General features: G+C 54.6%; 1 protein-coding gene across 4 annotated transcripts in view; it reads right to left on the bottom strand.

Annotated features, from left to right (window-relative positions):
* ACSF3 (acyl-CoA synthetase family member 3) overlaps positions 1 to 18,725 on the bottom strand; it is a 124,510-nt gene extending 105,785 nt beyond the window's left edge. For 3 of the 4 annotated variants that reach the window (XM_075939855.1, XM_075939854.1, XM_075939852.1), the window contains exons 1-3: positions 18,588 to 18,725; positions 11,144 to 11,865; positions 8,853 to 9,008 (exon numbers count right to left, since the gene is read on the bottom strand). In XM_075939855.1, the coding sequence (XP_075795970.1) occupies positions 8,853 to 9,008; positions 11,144 to 11,821 (834 nt within the window). In that variant the 5' untranslated portion in view covers positions 11,822 to 11,865; positions 18,588 to 18,725. Of the gene's footprint in view, positions 1 to 8,852; positions 9,009 to 11,143; positions 11,866 to 13,506; positions 13,642 to 18,587 lie in introns of those variants that run through there. The other variant, XM_075939853.1, reaches the window with a different exon arrangement.
* Between the last annotated feature and the right edge of the window lie 595 nt (positions 18,726 to 19,320).

The raw sequence follows: 19,320 nt of genomic DNA on the forward strand, positions 1-19,320 counted from the left end.
AACGGCTGAACCCCCAGCGTTCGCTCAACTCAGGCCGCTCACAGCAAACGCAGAAAGAGAAACGTTCGTTTTTTCACAATGCAACTGGGCGCTGGGTGGCTTTGTCTTACGTTTGTTATAACTCGAGTGTGTTTGCACTCCGCATGAGTCTAGCTGTAATCCTGCATTCACCGGTGCAGTCTAATGGCCCCCACTACATGCCAGCCTGAAGCTTTTAAACCTTCGTCACACTGCAGGCATCCTGAGAGGGGCAAGGACTTGCCCTGGGACCCAGTAAAATAACTCAGCATGACAGGCTCCGGCTCTTTTTTATTATTATTTCCCCCCCACGCACATCAAAAGGCATTACCCTGTAACCGATGCTGAGGACAGACAGCAGATCGACGCAGAGGTGGAGACCAAATATCACTGTGTAAAGCCAAGGTTTGCAGGAACTGATCAAACATAATCCATCCAGCAGTGACCTGCCCCTAACCCCGTCCAGACGTCCCTTCCAGCCTGAAATCAAATGTCTCTTCTGAAGCCACAGATGACTGGGTGAAAAGACAAATCATCATTCTCCAACTGAACAGACTGGGAAGGGACATACCCAGAAAGCAAACAGTGCCCCTCCAATAGCTGCATTCCGTGGAGTTTGCACATGTGCACGCCAGGATTCACTTGTATTTTTAACATATAGGGGCTAACCCAATGTTCGTGAAATGAGGGGCCGACGGGGATGGCTAGAACTCAGTGCTACTCACACAACTGTCGCGCGTGCTTCCTGTGCTGCACGCTATCTGGCCAGCGCATCACTGCCGCTTTCCCGGTGCCCAGCTCGGGGGGAGAGATGCCAGCCATTCCCAGCTGCAGGGTGGTGTAATGCCACGGACATTTCTTCTAGTGGACACCTGTCTCCAGGTGAAAGGCTGGTGTAATTAAGACCGCGTACCACTGAAGCTGTAAGAGCCTACATTCTCAAAAGCGGCCAACGATTCGGGGTGCTCGCCCAGCGGGAGACGCCTTCCGGGGGCCTGATGTTCAGATGGCAGGAGCTCAGCGCCTTCTGTCAATGAGATTCCTTTAAGGGCTCTCAAGTTGGACAGCCAAAAACCCAGACGCCCCAAACGACTGGTCGCTTCTGGCCAAGAAACAGACACGTCAGCATGGTGTTAAGCAAGGACCTCACGGCACAGGCGCTGCTGCGTCACAGCAAGGGGCTTTACTGACCGCAAGAAGGACCCTCAAATTGAATCATGCAGCCAAATTGGACTCGTCCTTTCGGGGGCAAGGGCGTATGCTGCTGATAACTGCACACACGTCTAAGGTCAGTTGCGTCTGCATGTGGTTTCCCCTGGGTTTAAGGACTTATTTTTACTGTACCCTTACACCTTAGGGCCTGAAAGACAAAGGGTAACTCCCCTGACAGACCTCAATATAGCCAACAATCTTCTCAACAGCAGATTGTTTTTCCAAGACAAGTTCTGAAGGAGCAAAAGAACTGCAGAGCAAAGACAAGGCACTCTTTTGCCCAAGGCTGGAAGGCCATGGTGCACCCTGGCTGGTAGCCACAGCAAACGGACCCAGCGACAGAGGCACCAAACCTGCCCCTCGGAGCCTGTAGTGCAAGACTGAGGCACATTAGCAAGGGCCACACGGGCTCTCACTGTTTCCAGAGGAGCTATCCTTTGGATAAGCTGAGGCCTTTATTCCCCAGGGCTAACCATCGTGTGCTCACCTTGTCTAACCTCACGTAACAGCAGAGATGTAATGCCAGAGCGACACCTGCACTCAGTACTTGCTGGGGAGGGGATGCTCCAAAATTCACACCCACCCCCCCTTCCTTGGACGCCTCCAATTTCAGGCCCAACTCCCCCGTGCTGAGGAAGCCTCAACATGGCTCACTCCAGGCCTGTCGCATTGCTCCCTCGACGGACAGAGAGGTCGCTCCCATGCAGCGAGAGAGGCCCTCGGGGGTAGAAAGTGCTGCTTCTCATACCCAGACCGCTGACCCCCACGGGCCAGGAAAAAGCAGCTTCTGCCGGGTTGCCTGCATGAGGGCATGTGACCTACCCCCCAGGACTTAAAATGCTCCTGGAAAGGAGCAGAAAGCAATGCTGGGAATTAAGGGTCCATTTAGAAACCCTTTATTACTAAATGATGAATAGCTGCCGCGATATTCGTTAATAACTTACAATACAAGGGTGCCACGGCAAGCTTTACCAAGACATTCTTAACAGATGGTGCTATCGAGTGAATTATAAATCTACAGGCGCTACAGCCAAGTAGCACACGCCTTGATTTAATAAAGAGAATCTGATTTTATGAAGCAACTCTCACGCTCGGGGCCTCTCGGTACCTTTAATGAGTCCTTTTGTGAGCTTCACAATAGCTCAAGGCGCAGCTTCGGACAGTAGGGGCTGTTAGAGAAGGAACATTGGCTGCCCGGTACTAGATCTCTCACCACCTCTTGGGCAGCTGACAGAACCAGGCAGAAAAACAACTCGTAGCCCCGCACTTGGCAGGATGCACACCGAGTCTCGATTGGAGATGGGAAGGATCTTCCAGCTAAGAGGAAATGCAGCTACGAACACCAGCTAACGCAGACTGACACCTGTATCTGACTCTACGGCACGCCACAAATTAGGTCATTTAATGAACGCTGGAATAATAAAGTATTTCTTTCGTATAATGAAGTGTTAGTCATTAGAAACCCAACGCAGCTTGGGCATGCTGCTGCGGTTTCTCTTGAACCCTTGCCAGTATCACTCAAGGCTAAATATGTCTGCAGCAGGTTTACAGTAAGTTCCTAGCCTTGTTTTGATCCGTATGTCGCGTGTTTTAGCTGCCATTTGGGTTTCTTTACATCACACCGTAATTGACTGTTTTCTCAAGGTGCAGCGAAGGGGAAAAAAAAAAAAAGCAGCAAAACGCAGACGCCTTCTGCGAAATCCTCCACTGAAACAGAGCTTCTTTGCTGAGAGCTGATTTTGGTAGCAAAGGACACTGGGTAAACAGCTGGTGAAAATAGACAGGGACTGAAAGGCATCTTGCATTAAACTCCAGCAGAAAGCCTGATTTCTCCTCATGTGCTTTCTCTGGAGTGTCGATCAAACCTCTCACAGCTCCCAGGGGAAGCTCTTGGGAAAATAAAGGGAATGAAAAAAAAAGTCAAATAAAAAGGCAAAGGATGGCTCCTAAGGCCCGACTGCACATCAGAGCTCTTGCAGTAGTTGCTCCTCAATCAGACCCACTTGCCAGGCAGTCTGCCCCCGCCCGAGCGCAGCCCTCTGGATCAAAGCAAAAGATCCCCTCCAGCATGGCCCTCGCCTGCCCTTGGACCCGTCAATTCTCACTGAGCCCTCTGATTGGGGAACGCAGGACCGGGCGTCCCTCTCCTCCAAGCAGAGCCCATTCTTCAATGTCAGCTCATTGATTTCCAGCTGTCGGGAGAGCAGGAGAGAGAAACACCGGAGTCGGAGGGGCAATCAATCACGAGATGCCACAGGATGGGGAGACAGGCACACGGGGCTTTGGACTGGCTTTGCTTCAGGATGATCCGGGCGATCTGTACCCTGCCGCCGCTGCGGTCTGTCACCAAGGCCAGCGAGGCCCCCAGGCCTTCTGCCAAAGGTCAGGACAGCGTGTGGAAGCTGCCAAGCGCCGCCAGTGCTAAATAGTCTATGGAGGAGCGGGTTTCCAAGAGGTTCTTCCCAAAGAATTTAAGGCGGGGGTGGGGAACCTTTTTTGGGTCAGGGGCCTGCAGAAAAAAATCAGACACAAGCGAGAAGCCAAAAAAAAGACAAACCCATCTCATGAAGTGGCCACCGACTGAGATGCAGAAAGAACCCCCCCGCATTCCCAGGCTAGTCAATGTTGTATGCTTCAGCCCCGCAGCGGGGCAGCAGGGGAACTGGAGCGCCAGCACGGGCGCCCCAATTCCAGGGGGGAACCAGAGCCTTGGGGGCCAGATCCAGGCAAGCTGAGGGCCACATCTGGCCCCTGGGTCCCTGCCTCTGTGCTCACCCCTGGGGGTGGGGAGCGCTCAGAATGCAGTGATTTTAAGTATCAGGGGACAAACAGGACTCAGACTGGACCCCAAAGACGACCTGCATCTGTCTGAAACACAGTATGCACACATGCTATGGACTTAACATTGAAATATGAATGCTGGGCAGCCCCCGGGGTCTGCGAGTGCTGAGTATCATCATGGGCTCAGCTCCCGATGGCGTCCTCTCTGCAGGAGCCGCGGGGCCCCTCGGGGAAGGAATTTCCTGATGCCATTCACCAGCAGCAGGGCAGGCTCTGATGGAAGTTTCCTTCCATTCCTCTCAGGCAGAAGGATGCCGACTGCTGAGAGGGACGTGAGGTAGAAAGAGATGTCGATGTGGGACGTAGAGAACTCCCCGGAGAGCGAAAGGAGTCAGGCAAATCTGTGTCCGACAATGATTTCTTGCACTGGCTCATGTTTATAGATCTGCTCAGACCCGAGGCACACCGAAAAGACTCCAACCATCACTGCTCGTTAGCAATTTGTGGGCCCTGGTCTCACCAGGGCTGCAAGACTGACTGTTGATTTACCCGTCTCTGAGAGGTAAGCCCAGGAAACACACTCTTCCGCTCTCACCTAAAGCCAGCACCTGAAAGGCCAACGCGCCCTCTGGCAACAAAGCAACTGGTGCTAAAGATGGAGGCCAGATTCCAAACTCAGTTAAACTCGTATGAACACTGAGGAATTCCACTGCACAAAGCAGAATTAAGCCTCGAGACACCGGCACATTGAAAGATGCAAGTCTAATCTGCTGATCTGCATAGCTCTGGAGGGAGATGGAGCCCGCATGGCTAAAAGTCTCCCCAGCACGGGTGTAGTAAGAGGAGAAGAGCTCAGCACGGTTGGTTATTGTACTTTATTCCCTTCTAGGGATGTTACCTCAAAAAAGATATTTTGGCCTTGGAAAGGGTTCAGAAAAGAGCAACTAAAATGAGGAGGGGGTTTGAAACGGGCCCCATATGAAGAGAGCTTAAAGCGACTGGGGCTTTTCAGTTTAGAAAAGAGGAGACTGAGGGGGGATATGATAGAGGTCTATAAAATCATGAGTGGTGTGGAGAGGGTGAATAAAGAAAAGTTACTTATTAGTTCCCATAACAGAAGAACTAGAGGACACCAAATGAAGTTAATGGGTAGCAGGTTTAAAACTAATAAGCGAAAGTTCTTCTTCACACAGTGTGTAGTCAACCTGTGGAACTCCTTGCCGGAGGAGGCTGTGAAGACTAGGACTCTAACAGAGTTTAGAGAAGCTAGATAATTTCATGGAGGTTAGGTCCATAAAAGGCTATTAGCCAGGGGATAGAAATGGTGTCCCTGGCCTCTGTTTGTCAGAGGCTGGAGAGGGGTGGCAGGAGACAAATCGCTTGATCATTGTCTTCGGTCCACCCTCTCTGGGGCACCTGGTGCTGGCCACTGTCGGCAGACAGGATACTGGGCTGGATGGACCTTTGGTCTGATGTAATGTGTTTATTTCTGCAAACGTGTAATTGCTGTGTCAGAGGAAGCAGCGCAGGGAGCAGGCGGCTCTGCAGGAGATGGTTTAAAAGCTGGCTCCCCACGCGTACTGGCTCCCGCCTACCCCCCGTGCCCTGCTGCCTCGGTATCAGAAGCAGCAGTGCACAGGGCAGAAGAGGTGACTCCACGGGAGCTGGTACTTTGGGGGATGGGGGGGGGAAGCTTTTAAGCACCAGCTCCCGCTGCAGCAGCGGGGGGAGAAGGGGCTCTGTGGGGAGCCAGCTTAGAAACTGGCTTCTCACATGCACCTGCTCCTGCCTCTCCGCTCACTCCACAATACAGAGGTGGGAGGGCTGCTGTAACCGTTAGGATTAAGCGAAGAGCCCGGGCGCATCAGTTAGTCGTGTAAACGGGCATGCGCTCCCATCCCTTCGCCATTTCATTTGCTTGTTGAACCCCCACCTCAAGCAGAGTTTGAACTGAGGTACCGCACTGACAGCCTGAGCGATCCTGAACGCCTCCCTTCATGGGCTTCTCTTTGGCATCACCTGGAGGGGAATTTTTAGGCCTAGCCAGGCCTAAACTGTGGTTGGTCCTGCCAAGACATGTGACCATGCCACCAGGGGCTGGACTCCATCTTGAATTTTGTACTTTTCTAGAGCTTGTTTTGGGGAGAATTGAACAAAAATGTCTTGAGGCAGGAAACCTATGTAAGGGATGGGAAGCAACTAATGCTCATCTCCAACTGGCGTTACAAACTGCTCCCCTCCACAAGAAGGCACACGAAGAGTCCTGGAAACAAACACCACCAACTAGAGGAGAAGCTGTTAGACCCATGCCAGAGAAAAGATCAGCTCTGACTCGAAATAATGGCTAGGCTGAGAAATTAGCAACAATTTCTCTTAGTTTATTAAACTTAGCTGGCCTGATTTGTTTACAGGCAGTCCCCGAGTTACACGGATCCGACTTATGTCGGATCCACGGTTACGAACGGGGCCCTCTCCGCTGCCCGCGTGTTCCGCTGCTTTGCTCCCCGTCCCCCTGGTCTGCAGACCAGGGAGACGGGGAGCAAAGCAGAGCAAAGCCGCAGAGCCCGAGGGCAGCAGGACAGCCACGGCGCGTCTGGGCTGTCCCGCTGCCCCCGTGCTCCGCGGCTTTGCTCCGGACGCCTGTGGTACAGCAGCTGGGGTGCTGCCGGTTGGTCCCGTAGCGCCGCTCTGGGCGCTACTGGACCAACCCGGCAGCACCCCAGCTGCTCTGCCCCAGGCATCCTGATTCTGCCACTGCTGGTCAGTTTCAGCAGCGGCTGAATCAGGACGCCTGGGGCAGAGCAGCTGGGGTGCTGCTGGGTTGGTCCAGTAGCGCCGAGGAGCGGCGCTACTGGACCAACCCAGCAGCACCCCAGCTGCTCTGCCCCAGGCGTCCCCAAGTCAGCCGCTGCTGAAACTGACCACTGACTGACTACAGGAAGCCCCTGCCCCGGGCTTCCTGGAATCAGCCGCTGATCAGTTTCAGCAGCAGCTGACTTGGGGATGCCTGGGGTTCTTAAGTTGAATCTGTATGTAAGTCAGAACTGGCGTCCAGATTCAGCCACTGTTGAAACTGATCAGTTTCAGCAACGGCTGAATCTGGACGCCAGTTCCGACTTACATACAGATTCAACTTAAGAACAAACCTACAGTCCCTATCTTGTACGTAACCCGGGGACTGCCTGTATTTTCGAGTAGTAACTTGCTTTGGTCTGTCTGTGTTCACTTACACTAACTTAAATCCTACTTTTATACTTAATAAAAACCACGTTTATTATCAAACCCAGTGGAAATTGTTATCTTTGGAGAGGAGCAATTGCTAACGCAACTCTCTTCCATTGATAAAGAGAACAAACGGCTGAGCCTTCTCGGTGTAAAACTTCTATACAGAGTGAAATGGATTTATTTGGGGGTTTGGTCCTATTTGGGGCTGTGCGTGTGGGTGCTGACAAGTCCCTGTAGCTGAGCCTTTCCGGAGCTGAGCTGTTATCAGCATTCATGTTACTCTGCTGGGGGCTGGGGGGGGGGGGGGGGGGGGGAGGCATTACCCCAACTCTGTGCCTTTGCTGGAGAAGGCCAAACCTTCTGGCTTGGCAGGACAGGGTGGTGAGGTGCCCCAAAGGGCAGATAGGTGAGCCCAGCGATGGGATCAGCACACCGGGTGACAGCCTCGAGGGGACCTCTACAGTCCAACCCGTCACAATCGGGCGAGGACACTCTGCTTACCACCACTTTCCCTAGAGCAGGGGTGGGCAATAATTTTTGCCTGGGGGCTACCCCACTTCCAGACCATGATTGGGTTGGGGGTGGGGGAGCCCCTTCCCACTAGGCACTCGTGCCCTGGAAGAGGCTTGGCACAGTTCCCGCCCTGCCAGGAGCATGTGGCACTTTGAAGTGCTGCAGGCTCCTTGCAAGGTGAAGAAAGCTTTACACAGCTCTCCGCCCCAGGCCCGGATTGCTCGCAGGGCGGGGGCAGAGCGGAGAAGGTTTTGCGCGCTTCCCCACCCCCAGGCCCTAACTGACCTGGGGGCGGGGGAGCTGCAGGGCCTCGGCAGGCCGGATCCACCCACTTTGCAGGCCGGATCTGACCCATGGAGACCCTTTTGCCCTAGAGGCTCCTGAAAAGTTTCCATTTTGCTAACTCTCTCCCGCTGGGGCCGGCCATCCAGTCAAATCTCGATGAATTTACTCGTGTTTTTAAAGAGCTCAGAGGCGGAAGAACAGAGCGTGCATACAAATATCAGGTGTTACTGCGTTAGTCTCTCCTGCGGCACCTGAAATTCTCCACGCCAGCATCACGCCACACGGCGGAGCAGAAGACGCTCAGTGTGTACGACGGAAAGGGGCAACGCGAGCGACTCAGTACGGCAACAAAAACCATCTCCGAGTTCGAGGCAGCGCACTGCCAAGCCGCGACGTGCGCACGTTATTTTCCATCCTTCCTGATCCTCAGCACTAAGAAATCAACTCTTGCTATTCTGCATGTAGCGGCCTGGTTTGACAGCACCGCACTCCTACCCTCACCCGGCAGCACAGTGCTTACTATGACGGATTATTAGCCATTGAATAACCCCACAAGCTCATCACCTATTAAACCATCTTGTTAGTCTTTAAAGTGCTACACGGTCCTGGTTTTTGTTTCACCCACAAGTTAAAACCATCCAGAGAAACCGCTTTGCCCCGGATCGAATATTGAGCGCAAAGTCTTTTCAACGAGACAGTTTGTGACCTGTAGGTGACCAAAAGCTAAACCGGCCGGAACTGACGAATTAGCATGCAGGGGGGTTTGCTGAGGAACTCCAAAGCCGACACACAACCCCCCTCCCCCGCGCCCCACTCACCGTCTGTGCGTTGAATTCAGGTAGCATGACGCATGTGGCTCCCACCCAGAGTGGGCACAGCAGCTTGTTGATCACTCCGTGGAGATGGTGTAAAGGCAACACGTGCAAAATAACGTCTTCCTTCGTCCACTCCCATCTCTCAACCAGCCCCGTTACCTGGGGGGAAAGACACCCAAGCCAGCGTGAGAACAGGGGGACAAGGCAGTCGAGACACAGGGCAGAGCTCGAAGGCTGGAGGAAGCCTGGCTAACTCGAGAGCCCCAGTTCAAACCCTAGCGCCACTGTTCACGCTGGCAGCAGCACGATGTGACGTAGCGGGGACTGTACTCACTTTTGTGATGTTGTATGGGATGCCTATTGTCCTGTGCTGTTCTGTTGTAACCCGTGTGGGCGTGCCTCAGTTTCCCTGGGCACTGCACCGGTGCCTGGCTGGGGACGGGAACATTGGGTGTGCCTCTGAGGGGAGGCTGTGCCATCTTAGCCCCTACACAACAATAGCTCACTCAGGCTGTCCTGTAACCTGAGCCTGGGGGGCAGGGAAGCAACCAAGTGACACTTTACCCGGGAATCTCAACAAAGGAGGGGGTGAGCTGCCTCCAGGCTGGGAGACAAGTGACAGGGTGTGGGAGTTCTCTCTGGTGGCAGGGGATGCAGGGAGGGGGCCCAGGGCCAGCGGCCCCCCTCTCCGCAAGCTGGACTGTACCGTCGGCTTCTGGTTCCTGTGTTAACAACAAGTCTGTGCTACGCTGTGTCCCTGTCAACAAACTTCTCGGCTGAGAGTCACGTCTGCCTGCGGATGGGGGTGTAGGGCGGGGTGACTCCCCCACACTCCGCGACACATGTCCCTGTCTAGGCTAGTCTCTGGTGATGTCAATTCAGGGGATTAATGGGGAAAAACAGGTGTCAAAATGAACGCATCGCCCGTAAAACAAACAAACAGGTGAGAACGCTTAAGGTGGGAGACCTATGTCTCCATTGATCAACTCTAGGGACCTGGAGTCTCCCCTTTGAGGCCAACAAGAGAAAAGCAACAATCATAAAGCCAGAATTGAAAGGGAACAGTCTGTGGGTCTACAGAACGTGTGTACACACACACACACACACACACACACACACATAGCGCCATTTGTGTGGCCAAAAAATTATAAATTAAAAGCTGCTCTTTAGGTAGGGCCTACACTATTATTAACCTACTGCTGCACAACCAGAATCAGCAGAAACAAAGAAACTTTGCTGATACCATTGATAATGCTGCTGAACAAAAACTAGGTTGGCCTGTGTTAGCTTACAAACATTGATTAGAAATAGAAATTAGGGGCAGGAAACAAATGGTCCAGAAATAGAAGGGGAAATAAACCCAACAGTGGGCAAATATTAATTTTAATTTTCCACAAAGCTTTATTACGAAGAAAAACCATTCTAAAATATCAGCATGGGGGCCCTTTTAGACAGGCAATGCCTTTCAATGCCTAATCTCGGCAGTCAAAATAGTAATTTCAGGTTTGTCTAAAAAATATTTGACCAGTGTTTGTCATTTGGAATCTGGCAGTGTTGGTCCCTGTTGCACCCCCTTCTTCCAGCGAGGAGGGCAGAGTTTATCCCGCCCGCACAGCCTGGGTGCTCTGTGCTGGACCGTCAGACCCAGCCCTGGGTCACTCTGCTGTCCAGTGCTCTGACATTTGTGGGGGGAGTCTTTCCTCCATCCAGCGAAGTCCCTCTCAAGCGAGGTTCTTACGCTGCACCGTCGTGTCAGAGCATCGAGAGCCATTTCGGTCCTTGAGGTGCAATGTATTTATGCCCCTTATCAGCAGCAGGCAGCGATCCCGAACGGGAGTCCGAGCGCTCCTTTCCACTCTGCTTTTGGCTCAGCTGGCTAATGGACTTTTTGCCTTGGGGATACGTAGCTACAGACTCACGGACTTTATAGAACAGTGACGTGCTGGAGCCAATGATACTTCAGGGAGGGGCTTGGGCACCTTTTTTAAAGTCCTCTTGCAGAAAAGCAACCAGGGAAAGAGGCAACTCACAGCGCCACGACCGCCCCTCCCGCTCTGCAGGGAAATACCCGCCCTCGCCTAAGCCCCGGCGCAGGCAGACTCATATGGATTTTCAGACGTGGCTAAGAATTTCGGGCGCCGCCCTGAGACACGTCCGAGGGGCCTGGGTTTTCAGCGAGCAGTAGCTCACGCCACACTCCCCACAGGAAGCCCCCCAAATCCGTAGTCACGTTTTGAAAAAGCCCATCTCCCATTCGCACGGCATCAATACGTCACAAGGGAAGCATGGCTCACCACAGCCTGCACGTTCCGATGGGTACTAAGGACGCCCTTGGGTCTCCCTGTAGTCCCACTGGTGTAGATGATCATGGCGCCTCTGTCTTTCCACTCTGGACAGTCTGTAGCAGAGGGGAGCTCTTCTTCGCTCTGGTCATGAGCACCCGCAGCGTTAAGTGGCAGAACGGGGATCCCCAGTTTCTCCGCACTCGGGGTTATGCGCCTCACATACTCTTCCACTGCAATGACCAGGCTACTCTGGGAGTCTTGGATGAAATATTCCAGTTCCTGCACAGGGTGCTTTCTGTACAGTGGAACAGCTATGCCGCCGCTCATCCAGGAAGCCCACTGGGCAATCACATAGGAGGCATCATTGGGGCACAAAAATGAGATCCGTGCCTCCTGTAGGTCTCCACTGGCGCACCCGAGCACCTCACAGACCTGCCGCGACACACGGGCGCTTTGAGCGTAGAGGTCCCTGTAGGTGTGCGCCCCATTCCGATCCACGATGGCGATTTTATCCCCAAAAGCCAAAGCTCTGGTGAAGACGGAGGTACCCCTACCGCGGGACGGCGTGCCTGTGGCGGGCACGCCTTCTCTGAGACGGCCTCCCTCCCTCCGACCGCAGGCAGGCCACCTCCAGCGGCGGAGCCCACGGACAAGACATTGCCTGGGCAAAGTCACATGGTGGAACATCCCGGAGACCAACCTTCTGCCGGCGCGTCACAAGAGACACCACGCTGCCGAGAGAAAGGAGACGAGCCAATGAGCAGGGAGCGGGAATATCAAGGGAGTCGCACAGAGGGCGAGGAGGTAGCTTGCATTCCAAGCCTGCTTAGGCGCTAGGCCCCTGGCAATCTCTCACAGCACGCATGCATGTTAAAAAAGCATTTCCCTTCCCCGAGGGAACCCAGCGCAGCGCTGAGAGCCGGCCATGGGCGCCGGCCTGGAGCAACTCGACACTTCCAGTGACAAAAAGAAGCACAGGAGGCCGGTCTACCCTCCAGACCCGACTGGTCATCACGGATACCGTGTCAGGACCAAGGCTCTGCCGGGCCTCATGACAACATCAACACAGTGGTGACCGCAGCACAGGCAGCCAAGCAAGCAACCCCCCCGCCCCCCCCCCCCCCAAACACACACTCTTTCTGATATGTGGGATTTGTTACAACGTTTCCAAATAAATCATGGAATCCTAGAGTCCAGGGCTGGAACAGACCCCAGGAGTCATGGAGCCCAGCCCCCTGCCCAAAGCAGGACCAACCCAACTCCAGCAGCCCAGCCAGGGCGTGGTCCAGCTGGGACTTAAAACCGCTAGGGATGGAGATTCCACCCCACAGGAATGCTGCACTCAGCGGTGGGCGTTCCTTGATATGGTCAATGGCCATTTGACATTCTGGGACTTCTGAAAAACACAATCTATTCCGGATTGGTCCTTCCTGGTCCGGTATTGTTGGGCCCTGACCAGTCCCGAGCAAGAGAATTTGCCAGACCAAGAGAGGTCTCCTGCCACTGGCCCCCCAAGCTTATCACCTGCTGCCGGCAGGCTGCCCCAGCAGGCAACCCTGCCTTGCCCTTCTCCTCCCACCTTCCCCACCTGGCCGGGCTGCTTGCCCAGCTACTACTGGCTCCCTGGGCAGCACAGGCTCCAGCTGGGGCTCCAGTCCCATGCAGCAGGCAGCAGCCGTGGGGCTGGGGCTCTGGCCCAGGGGAAGCCACAGGGCTCCTCCCTCAGCCCCGCCCTCCCAGGGACTGCTGGAGGCTGCTGACCCTGATGCACAGCTGGCTGGCCCTCCTGCCCTTAGGCTTCCAGGCTCTCTGGTCCAGGAGCAGCCATAGAGAGTGCCAGATGCTGCAGGTAAAACCTGTACTGCAACAGCTTACAACACACAGCCGCCCCCCAGGGGGCCTAGCAGAAACAGTGAACAGCCAGAGAATGTGTTTGGCACCTGTCAATCTAACAGACAAATGATTTGCAACTTAACTGAGCTTTGACCCAGCTCACATGCCCCCGCTGCTAACACCTGCTGTCAGCAATGGATTTTTACTTATGTTTTGCATAGGAAAGTGGGCTGCTCGGTCTGACTCTCATCCGTGCGAATGAAATTCCCCAAACCAGAAATGTGTCTGCATGTGTTTTGTGTGTGGAACAACCTCAACGTCTACTTCCGCAGAGAGGCCTGTGACTTAGGGCAGAAGCACCTGGGAGCGGGCTATACACTAAGTGTGGTGACCGCGCGCACATGACACGCCAATGGAATGGAAAAAACAAAACAGGCGACATAAGCACAACCTCTTTCCATTTCTCACGTTCCTCTTTACCGAGGAATTTAAAAAAAGAAAGAGAAGACAACGCAGACTGTTAGCAAAACCAGAATCACCTCTGTGAACTAGGGGCCCCCAGGCCAGATCGCTGGTGAGAGCACACATGAAATGTTACAGGGTGTTAATTGGAACCAAATGCATTGCCAGTGTCTCACAGAGAAGGAGAGAGTTCCAGGCCGGGCAGGTTAAGTACGGATGACTTGGTTTCCCTGCAAAGTGCAAAAAGCCAGGTGTTAGCTGCTAGTCTCTGCAGCTTCCGAGACTTGTCTTCCCCTCTTTTCACCACTGCGCCAGTCCAGATTTAATGGAATAAGCCACAGCAGATTTAACTTGTCCTGCGCATTTACGGACTTCACAGAACTTGTGTTAACTGTGTAGTATTACACAAGTGCTGGATGGCACACGTTTTCCACTGGCCAGGGCACATTCCTTTCTTTTGCCAGGTTTTCAGGGAGCTAGACGAGTAACCCAAATCAAACGTGACTAAGAAGCGGGAGAGGTGGGGGAATAATTTTTTTTGGGGGGGCCACTTCAAAAATATTCAAAATAGTCGCAGGCTGCCCGGGAAGGGGCAGGACCTTGGGCAGAAGGGGTGGGGCCTTGGGCAGAAGGGGCGGGGCTTTTAAATAGCAGGAGTTGGAAGAGCCCCCGCCTCCCTTGCGGCTCCCAGGCAATGCGCTAGGGGGCAGGGCCAGGAGCTCCCGGGCCAGATGGATGAAGGAGCTTGATGGGCCCGATTCTGTCTGCTGACAGGTTCTTCCCCAGCCCTGCTAAGAGTAAGCAGCTGAGTGAGACGGGGACTGCAGGAGCAACACAGCAAGCCAATGGCCTAGGTTTGTGTGTTCGGAAAAAGGTTCAAACCCTTCTCCACTGTGGCTAAGGAACAAGCGAAAGCAGGGTGGGGATCTCAGCCCCGCAATGAATGGTGGAGCAGAGAGCGACAGTAACGGGCTGCTGTGGGGTCCAAAGTCGATACACAATGCAGCACCAGTGCAGCTGAAGATAGGGAGGGGAAACCCCTCATCCTTCCCCCGGATCAGCTGGGACTGGCCAGAGCAGCAGGAACAATACAAATAAACTGAAATAGAAGGAGTTGACATTCTCCCTTCATCCCAGACCAACTCGTTTGCAAACTTTTGGTCTCATGACCCAGGTGAAGAAAACTGCAGATGCCTGCAACCCAACGTAATTATATCCTTTGCCTAGAGTGCATGCTCTGGGATGGGGTTAGGGAGGAGGGTTTGGGGTGTGTGTGGGGGGGGGGTGCAGGAGCAGGTTCTGGGGTGGAGATGAGGGGTCTGGGTACAGAAGTGGGCTCCAGGCCGGGGCGTGGGGCAGGGTGTGAGAGGTGGCTCTGAGCTGGAGCATGAGGGGCAGGTACGGGGAGGGAGGAGGGGTGCAGGCTTTCTCTGGGAGCACAGGCTCCAGAGTGTAGCTGGGGATGACATGATAGACTGCAGGAGGGGACTCAAGAGGAGGCTCACGGCTGACGCAAGAGGTTGGTGCTCAGGATTTGGGTGTGAGCTTACCTCTGGAGGCTCCCAGTCAGTGGCGCAGCAGGGGGTACTAAGGCAGGCGCAGCGGGGGGGCGGGTACTAAGGCAGGCGCAGCGGGGGGGGCGGGTACTAAGGCAGGCGCAGCGGGGGGGGCGGGTACTAAGGCAGGCGCAGCGGGGGGGGCGGGTACTAAGGCAGGCGCAGCGGGGGGGGCGGGGTACTAAGGCAGGCGCAGCGGGGGGGGCGGGTACTAAGGCAGGCGCAGCGGGGGGGGCGGGTACTAAGGCAGGCTTCCAGCCTGTCCTTGCACTGGAGACCACAGTGCACCCCAGAAGTGGCCAGCAACAAGTTTGGCTTCTAGGCAGAGGTATGCAAGCGGCTAAGCACACTGCTTTCACTCCCAGGCACTAGGGGCGTGAAAGGTTAACTAGTAAGCATGACCCCTTAATGGGCCCCTCCACTCCCCCTTTGATCGGTTAACCAGTTATACATCACTTTTAACAGCTTAACCAATTAAATGCGATTTTACACCCCTAAGAGCCCTCCCACCCCCAGGGCTCTCTTAGATCAGTTCCCAGCCAGTGGGCGTGGGCGCTTGTGCTATGCGTGGGGACAGTATGGAGCCCCGTGACACCCCCTCCCAGCCTAGAGGCCAGACCACCACCGGGGCACAGCGAGGTTCACATTACCAGGACAGGCAGGAAGCCTGCCGGAGAACCCCCACGGGTCACCCTACAGCAAGACGATCCAATGCCTGACATTCTGCGACCCATTGTTTGCAAACAGCTGCTCTAGACAGTGTTTCAATCCTCCCTGTTCCCCAATCCAGCGCTTTACTCAGCCAGAAATTATATTTCTAAAGGTTGGAAAATGAGCCAGCCTCCCAAATTAGGAGTAAAACACACACACACACACACAGGTGAGCACAGAATGCTGATGGAGCCACAACACAATGCAAAGTAGCTGGGGAACTGTCACAGATTTATCAATGTCAGTTCCTTTTCCAAGACACTAATAACCGTGTATTGTTCACATCTGACCACCAACAATACAGAGAGTAGCTGGTGGTATAAATCCTCTTAGGAAACCAGCTGGGATTTAAAGTGGAAACCTGTCACTTATTTCAGATGATGCAGCCTTTCAGGAGGAAAATAACGTTCTGGTTAAAATGAAATTAAGCATAACATTAAAATAACGGATGGATTCTTTCCTTGCAAGCCACCGCTTCTCTACATCCACCCTCACTTTATTTACAGTCCTGCCTGTATTCCTCCACCTGCACCACACACACTGTAATCACTCTTCTCTTTCATACGCTGAAGCACAGCAGTCTGTGAAAGAGCAAAAGGGAAGAGGCTCAGCAGCTCTAAGCCGTAAAACCCCACACTTATGGGTCAAATTGATACAGAGAACACTGCACCTTGGTGTTCGAAACTGGACCACACCGTACACCCAAAGATCTCTTACAGCACACCATCCTGCGATGACCAATGGACCAGGTGACAGAGGAACAAGGTGATACCTCAGCCCTGTCCCCATCTCTCCCACGATGTCCCCCGCCCCTGCTGCATCTTTGGCATCTATGACTCTGTTGGAGACAACACAAACTATCAGTCACCTCCGTCATTATTAGGTCCTGTAGGCTGATGGAATTGGGCTTGTTTAGTGTGGACAAGAGAAGACGGAGAGGGGACATGATAGCGGTTTTCAAGTACCTAAAAGGGTGTCACAGGGAGGAGGGGAGGAAATTGTTCTCCTTGGCCTCTGGTGATAGGACAAAAAGCAAAGGGCTTAAACTGCAGCAAGGGAGGTTTAGGTTGGACATTAGGAAAAGCTTCTTGCCTGTCACAGTGGTTAAACACTGGGATAATTTGCCTAGGGGGGTGTGGAATCTCCATCTCTGGAGATATTTAAGAGCAGGTTAGACAGACACCTGTCACGAATGACATAGATGGTGCTTGGTCCTGCCATGAGGGCAGGGGACTGGACTTGATATCTCGAGGCCCCTTCTAGTTCTAATATTGTATGGTTCTTAACTATCTCTACCCAGACTGACAGCTAACACTCTATGAAAAAAGATCATGCCAGTACACAAATGCCTCACTGCTAGGAAATTTATCGCTAACTTACAATTTTCCTAAAATTTCCCATTCCTTGCTATCCCATTTCCAACTCATCCCCTTTCAAACATGTGTCTCTACAAATCCCCATTATCTAGTCTCACCTTGGTCATAGAAGAAATACACATGTAATAATAGAAACACTCTAGATGACTTGAGCAACGCTTTTTTTTGCTGAGCTAAGCGATGGGTCTGATCTTGACACCTGGTTAGCACTGCCTCTCTGCCAAGACCACCTCTTGCCTTTGCACATATCAAGATTGCAACGGATCTTGCAAAAGGAGGCGTGTATGCCATCATTCCAGAGGACACAATGAAACCAGACGCACACTCAGACCACCTGCAAGTTGTCTGCCTCAGCCTTGCCAGCCTGGAGTGTGCGAAAGGACCACTTCCATCAAACTAAAGAACTCACATCTGTTGTCTGCAGCAAGACCAGATGCTTTCAAACTTCCTAACTTTCCAAACAGCTCTATGTCAGCACTTCCATCCAGAGATTTAGACAACCTAAGAAACCCCAAGAGGCTACCGTTAAATGAGGATCAGGAAAATGAGGGAGTGTTTCCCCTAGAGAGAGAAGGAAGATGAGTGTGCGCATATCGGGACGGGAGGAAGTGGTTTCAGGGTAGGGGGATTTATTTAAAGAGCTGTGGAAAAAAACTTCAAAACAGTTTGTGTTTCAATGTTTCTTGCGCATTTCCATATTTTATCTGCCTGGGAGTCAGCCCCTTGCTGCTGGCATATTCCCCCTCCACGCAAGCACAGAGCAGGTGCACAGCACCAATCCGCCCCCGCTGCAGGTACACAGACAGCAGCAATTGCACCCCACTGACCCTCCTGGCAGCACATGGGCAGCAGCAGCGACCCCCCAGCACCCAGCCAGCAGGGCCAGCAGGGGAGGAGGATGCTCTGCCCTGTGCAGCTGCTGGGGCAGGAGAGAGGGCAGCGCCCCCCCCAGCATAGCTGGGGCAGGTGCTCCCAGAGACAGGGGTGGGGAAGGGCCCCCGAGGGACTGGGGGAGCAGGCTTGGCACAAGTGGCTGGGGGCGGGGCTTGACGCAGGAGCGGGGCCACCTTGGGAGGGGAGGGGGCGGAGCTGCACGCGGGGGCGGGGCCACCTTGGGAAGATAGGGGGCGGGGCTGCACGCGGAGGGAACCTTGGTGGATGGGGCGGGGACACCCTGGGGGGGCGGGGACACCCTGGGAGGATGGGGGCTGCACGCGGGGGTGGGGCCACCTGGGAGGAGAGGGGAGGGGGCGGGGACACCCCGAGGGGCGGGGATGCACGCGGGGACACCCTGGGGGATGGGGGCGGGGCTGCACGCGGGGACACCCTGGGGGATGGGGGCGGGGCCACCCCGAGGGGCGGGGCTGCACGCGGGGACACCCTGGGGGATGGGGGCGGGGCCACCCCGAGGGGCGGGGCTGCACGCGGGGACACCCTGGGGGATGGGGGCGGGGACACCCCGAGGGGCGGGGCTGCACGCGGGGCGCTGGAGCGGCGGCTCCCGCCGGGCCTCACCTGCCGGGCCGCGTCCCACGGCTGGCGGCGCGCGGAGCCGGACGGGTGCGCCCGGGAAGCGGCTCCCCGCGGAAACCGGCTGCGGCCGCCGGCGGTTCCGGGCCCGGCCGGAGCCGGACGCTCGGGGGAGCCGCCAACCCAGTAGCACCGGGTGACACTCCGCCCCCTCCCCCTGCGCGCGCGGCGTCACTGCTTCGTGACGTCACGCAAGTGGCGTCACCGCGCGAGGCATGACGTCACCGCCTACGCCACGCCGCTCCCCAGTGTCCCTGACGCCTCGCAGAGTGAGGGCCACAGGCACGTTGGAATGGCGAGCACGGGCTGCCAGGCTTGCGGTGAAGACGTGGGATCGCCACACCGGGGGGCTCCGCTATCCCGAAATAGAGTTGCAGTGTAGACGTACCCCCAGAGAGCGCCCCATGTACACAGCAGCTCGGATGCAAGAGCTGAACAAAATAAAGAGGGAAGAGGACGAGCCCCCATAGATATGACCCATGCCTAGCCCCCAGCAGTTTTCAGGGCGGGAACTGTGTTTACTGAAAAGCAGAATCGTTCCTGAGTCCCTAACTGCCATGCAAGTTCATGGTGAGGATCACAGAGCTGTAGAGGGAACATCCGAGAATATATCCAGCACTGCAGATGCATTGGCCGCCATCTTGGCTGGCACTCTGGGAAGTGAACTGGGTCCATCCAGAACTAAAAATGTGAGCCGTTAAATGGCTTCAGTTAAAGC

Source organism: Pelodiscus sinensis, chromosome 12 (genome assembly GCF_049634645.1).
Source record: "Pelodiscus sinensis isolate JC-2024 chromosome 12, ASM4963464v1, whole genome shotgun sequence".
NCBI classification, from domain to species: Eukaryota; Metazoa; Chordata; order Testudines; family Trionychidae; genus Pelodiscus; species Pelodiscus sinensis.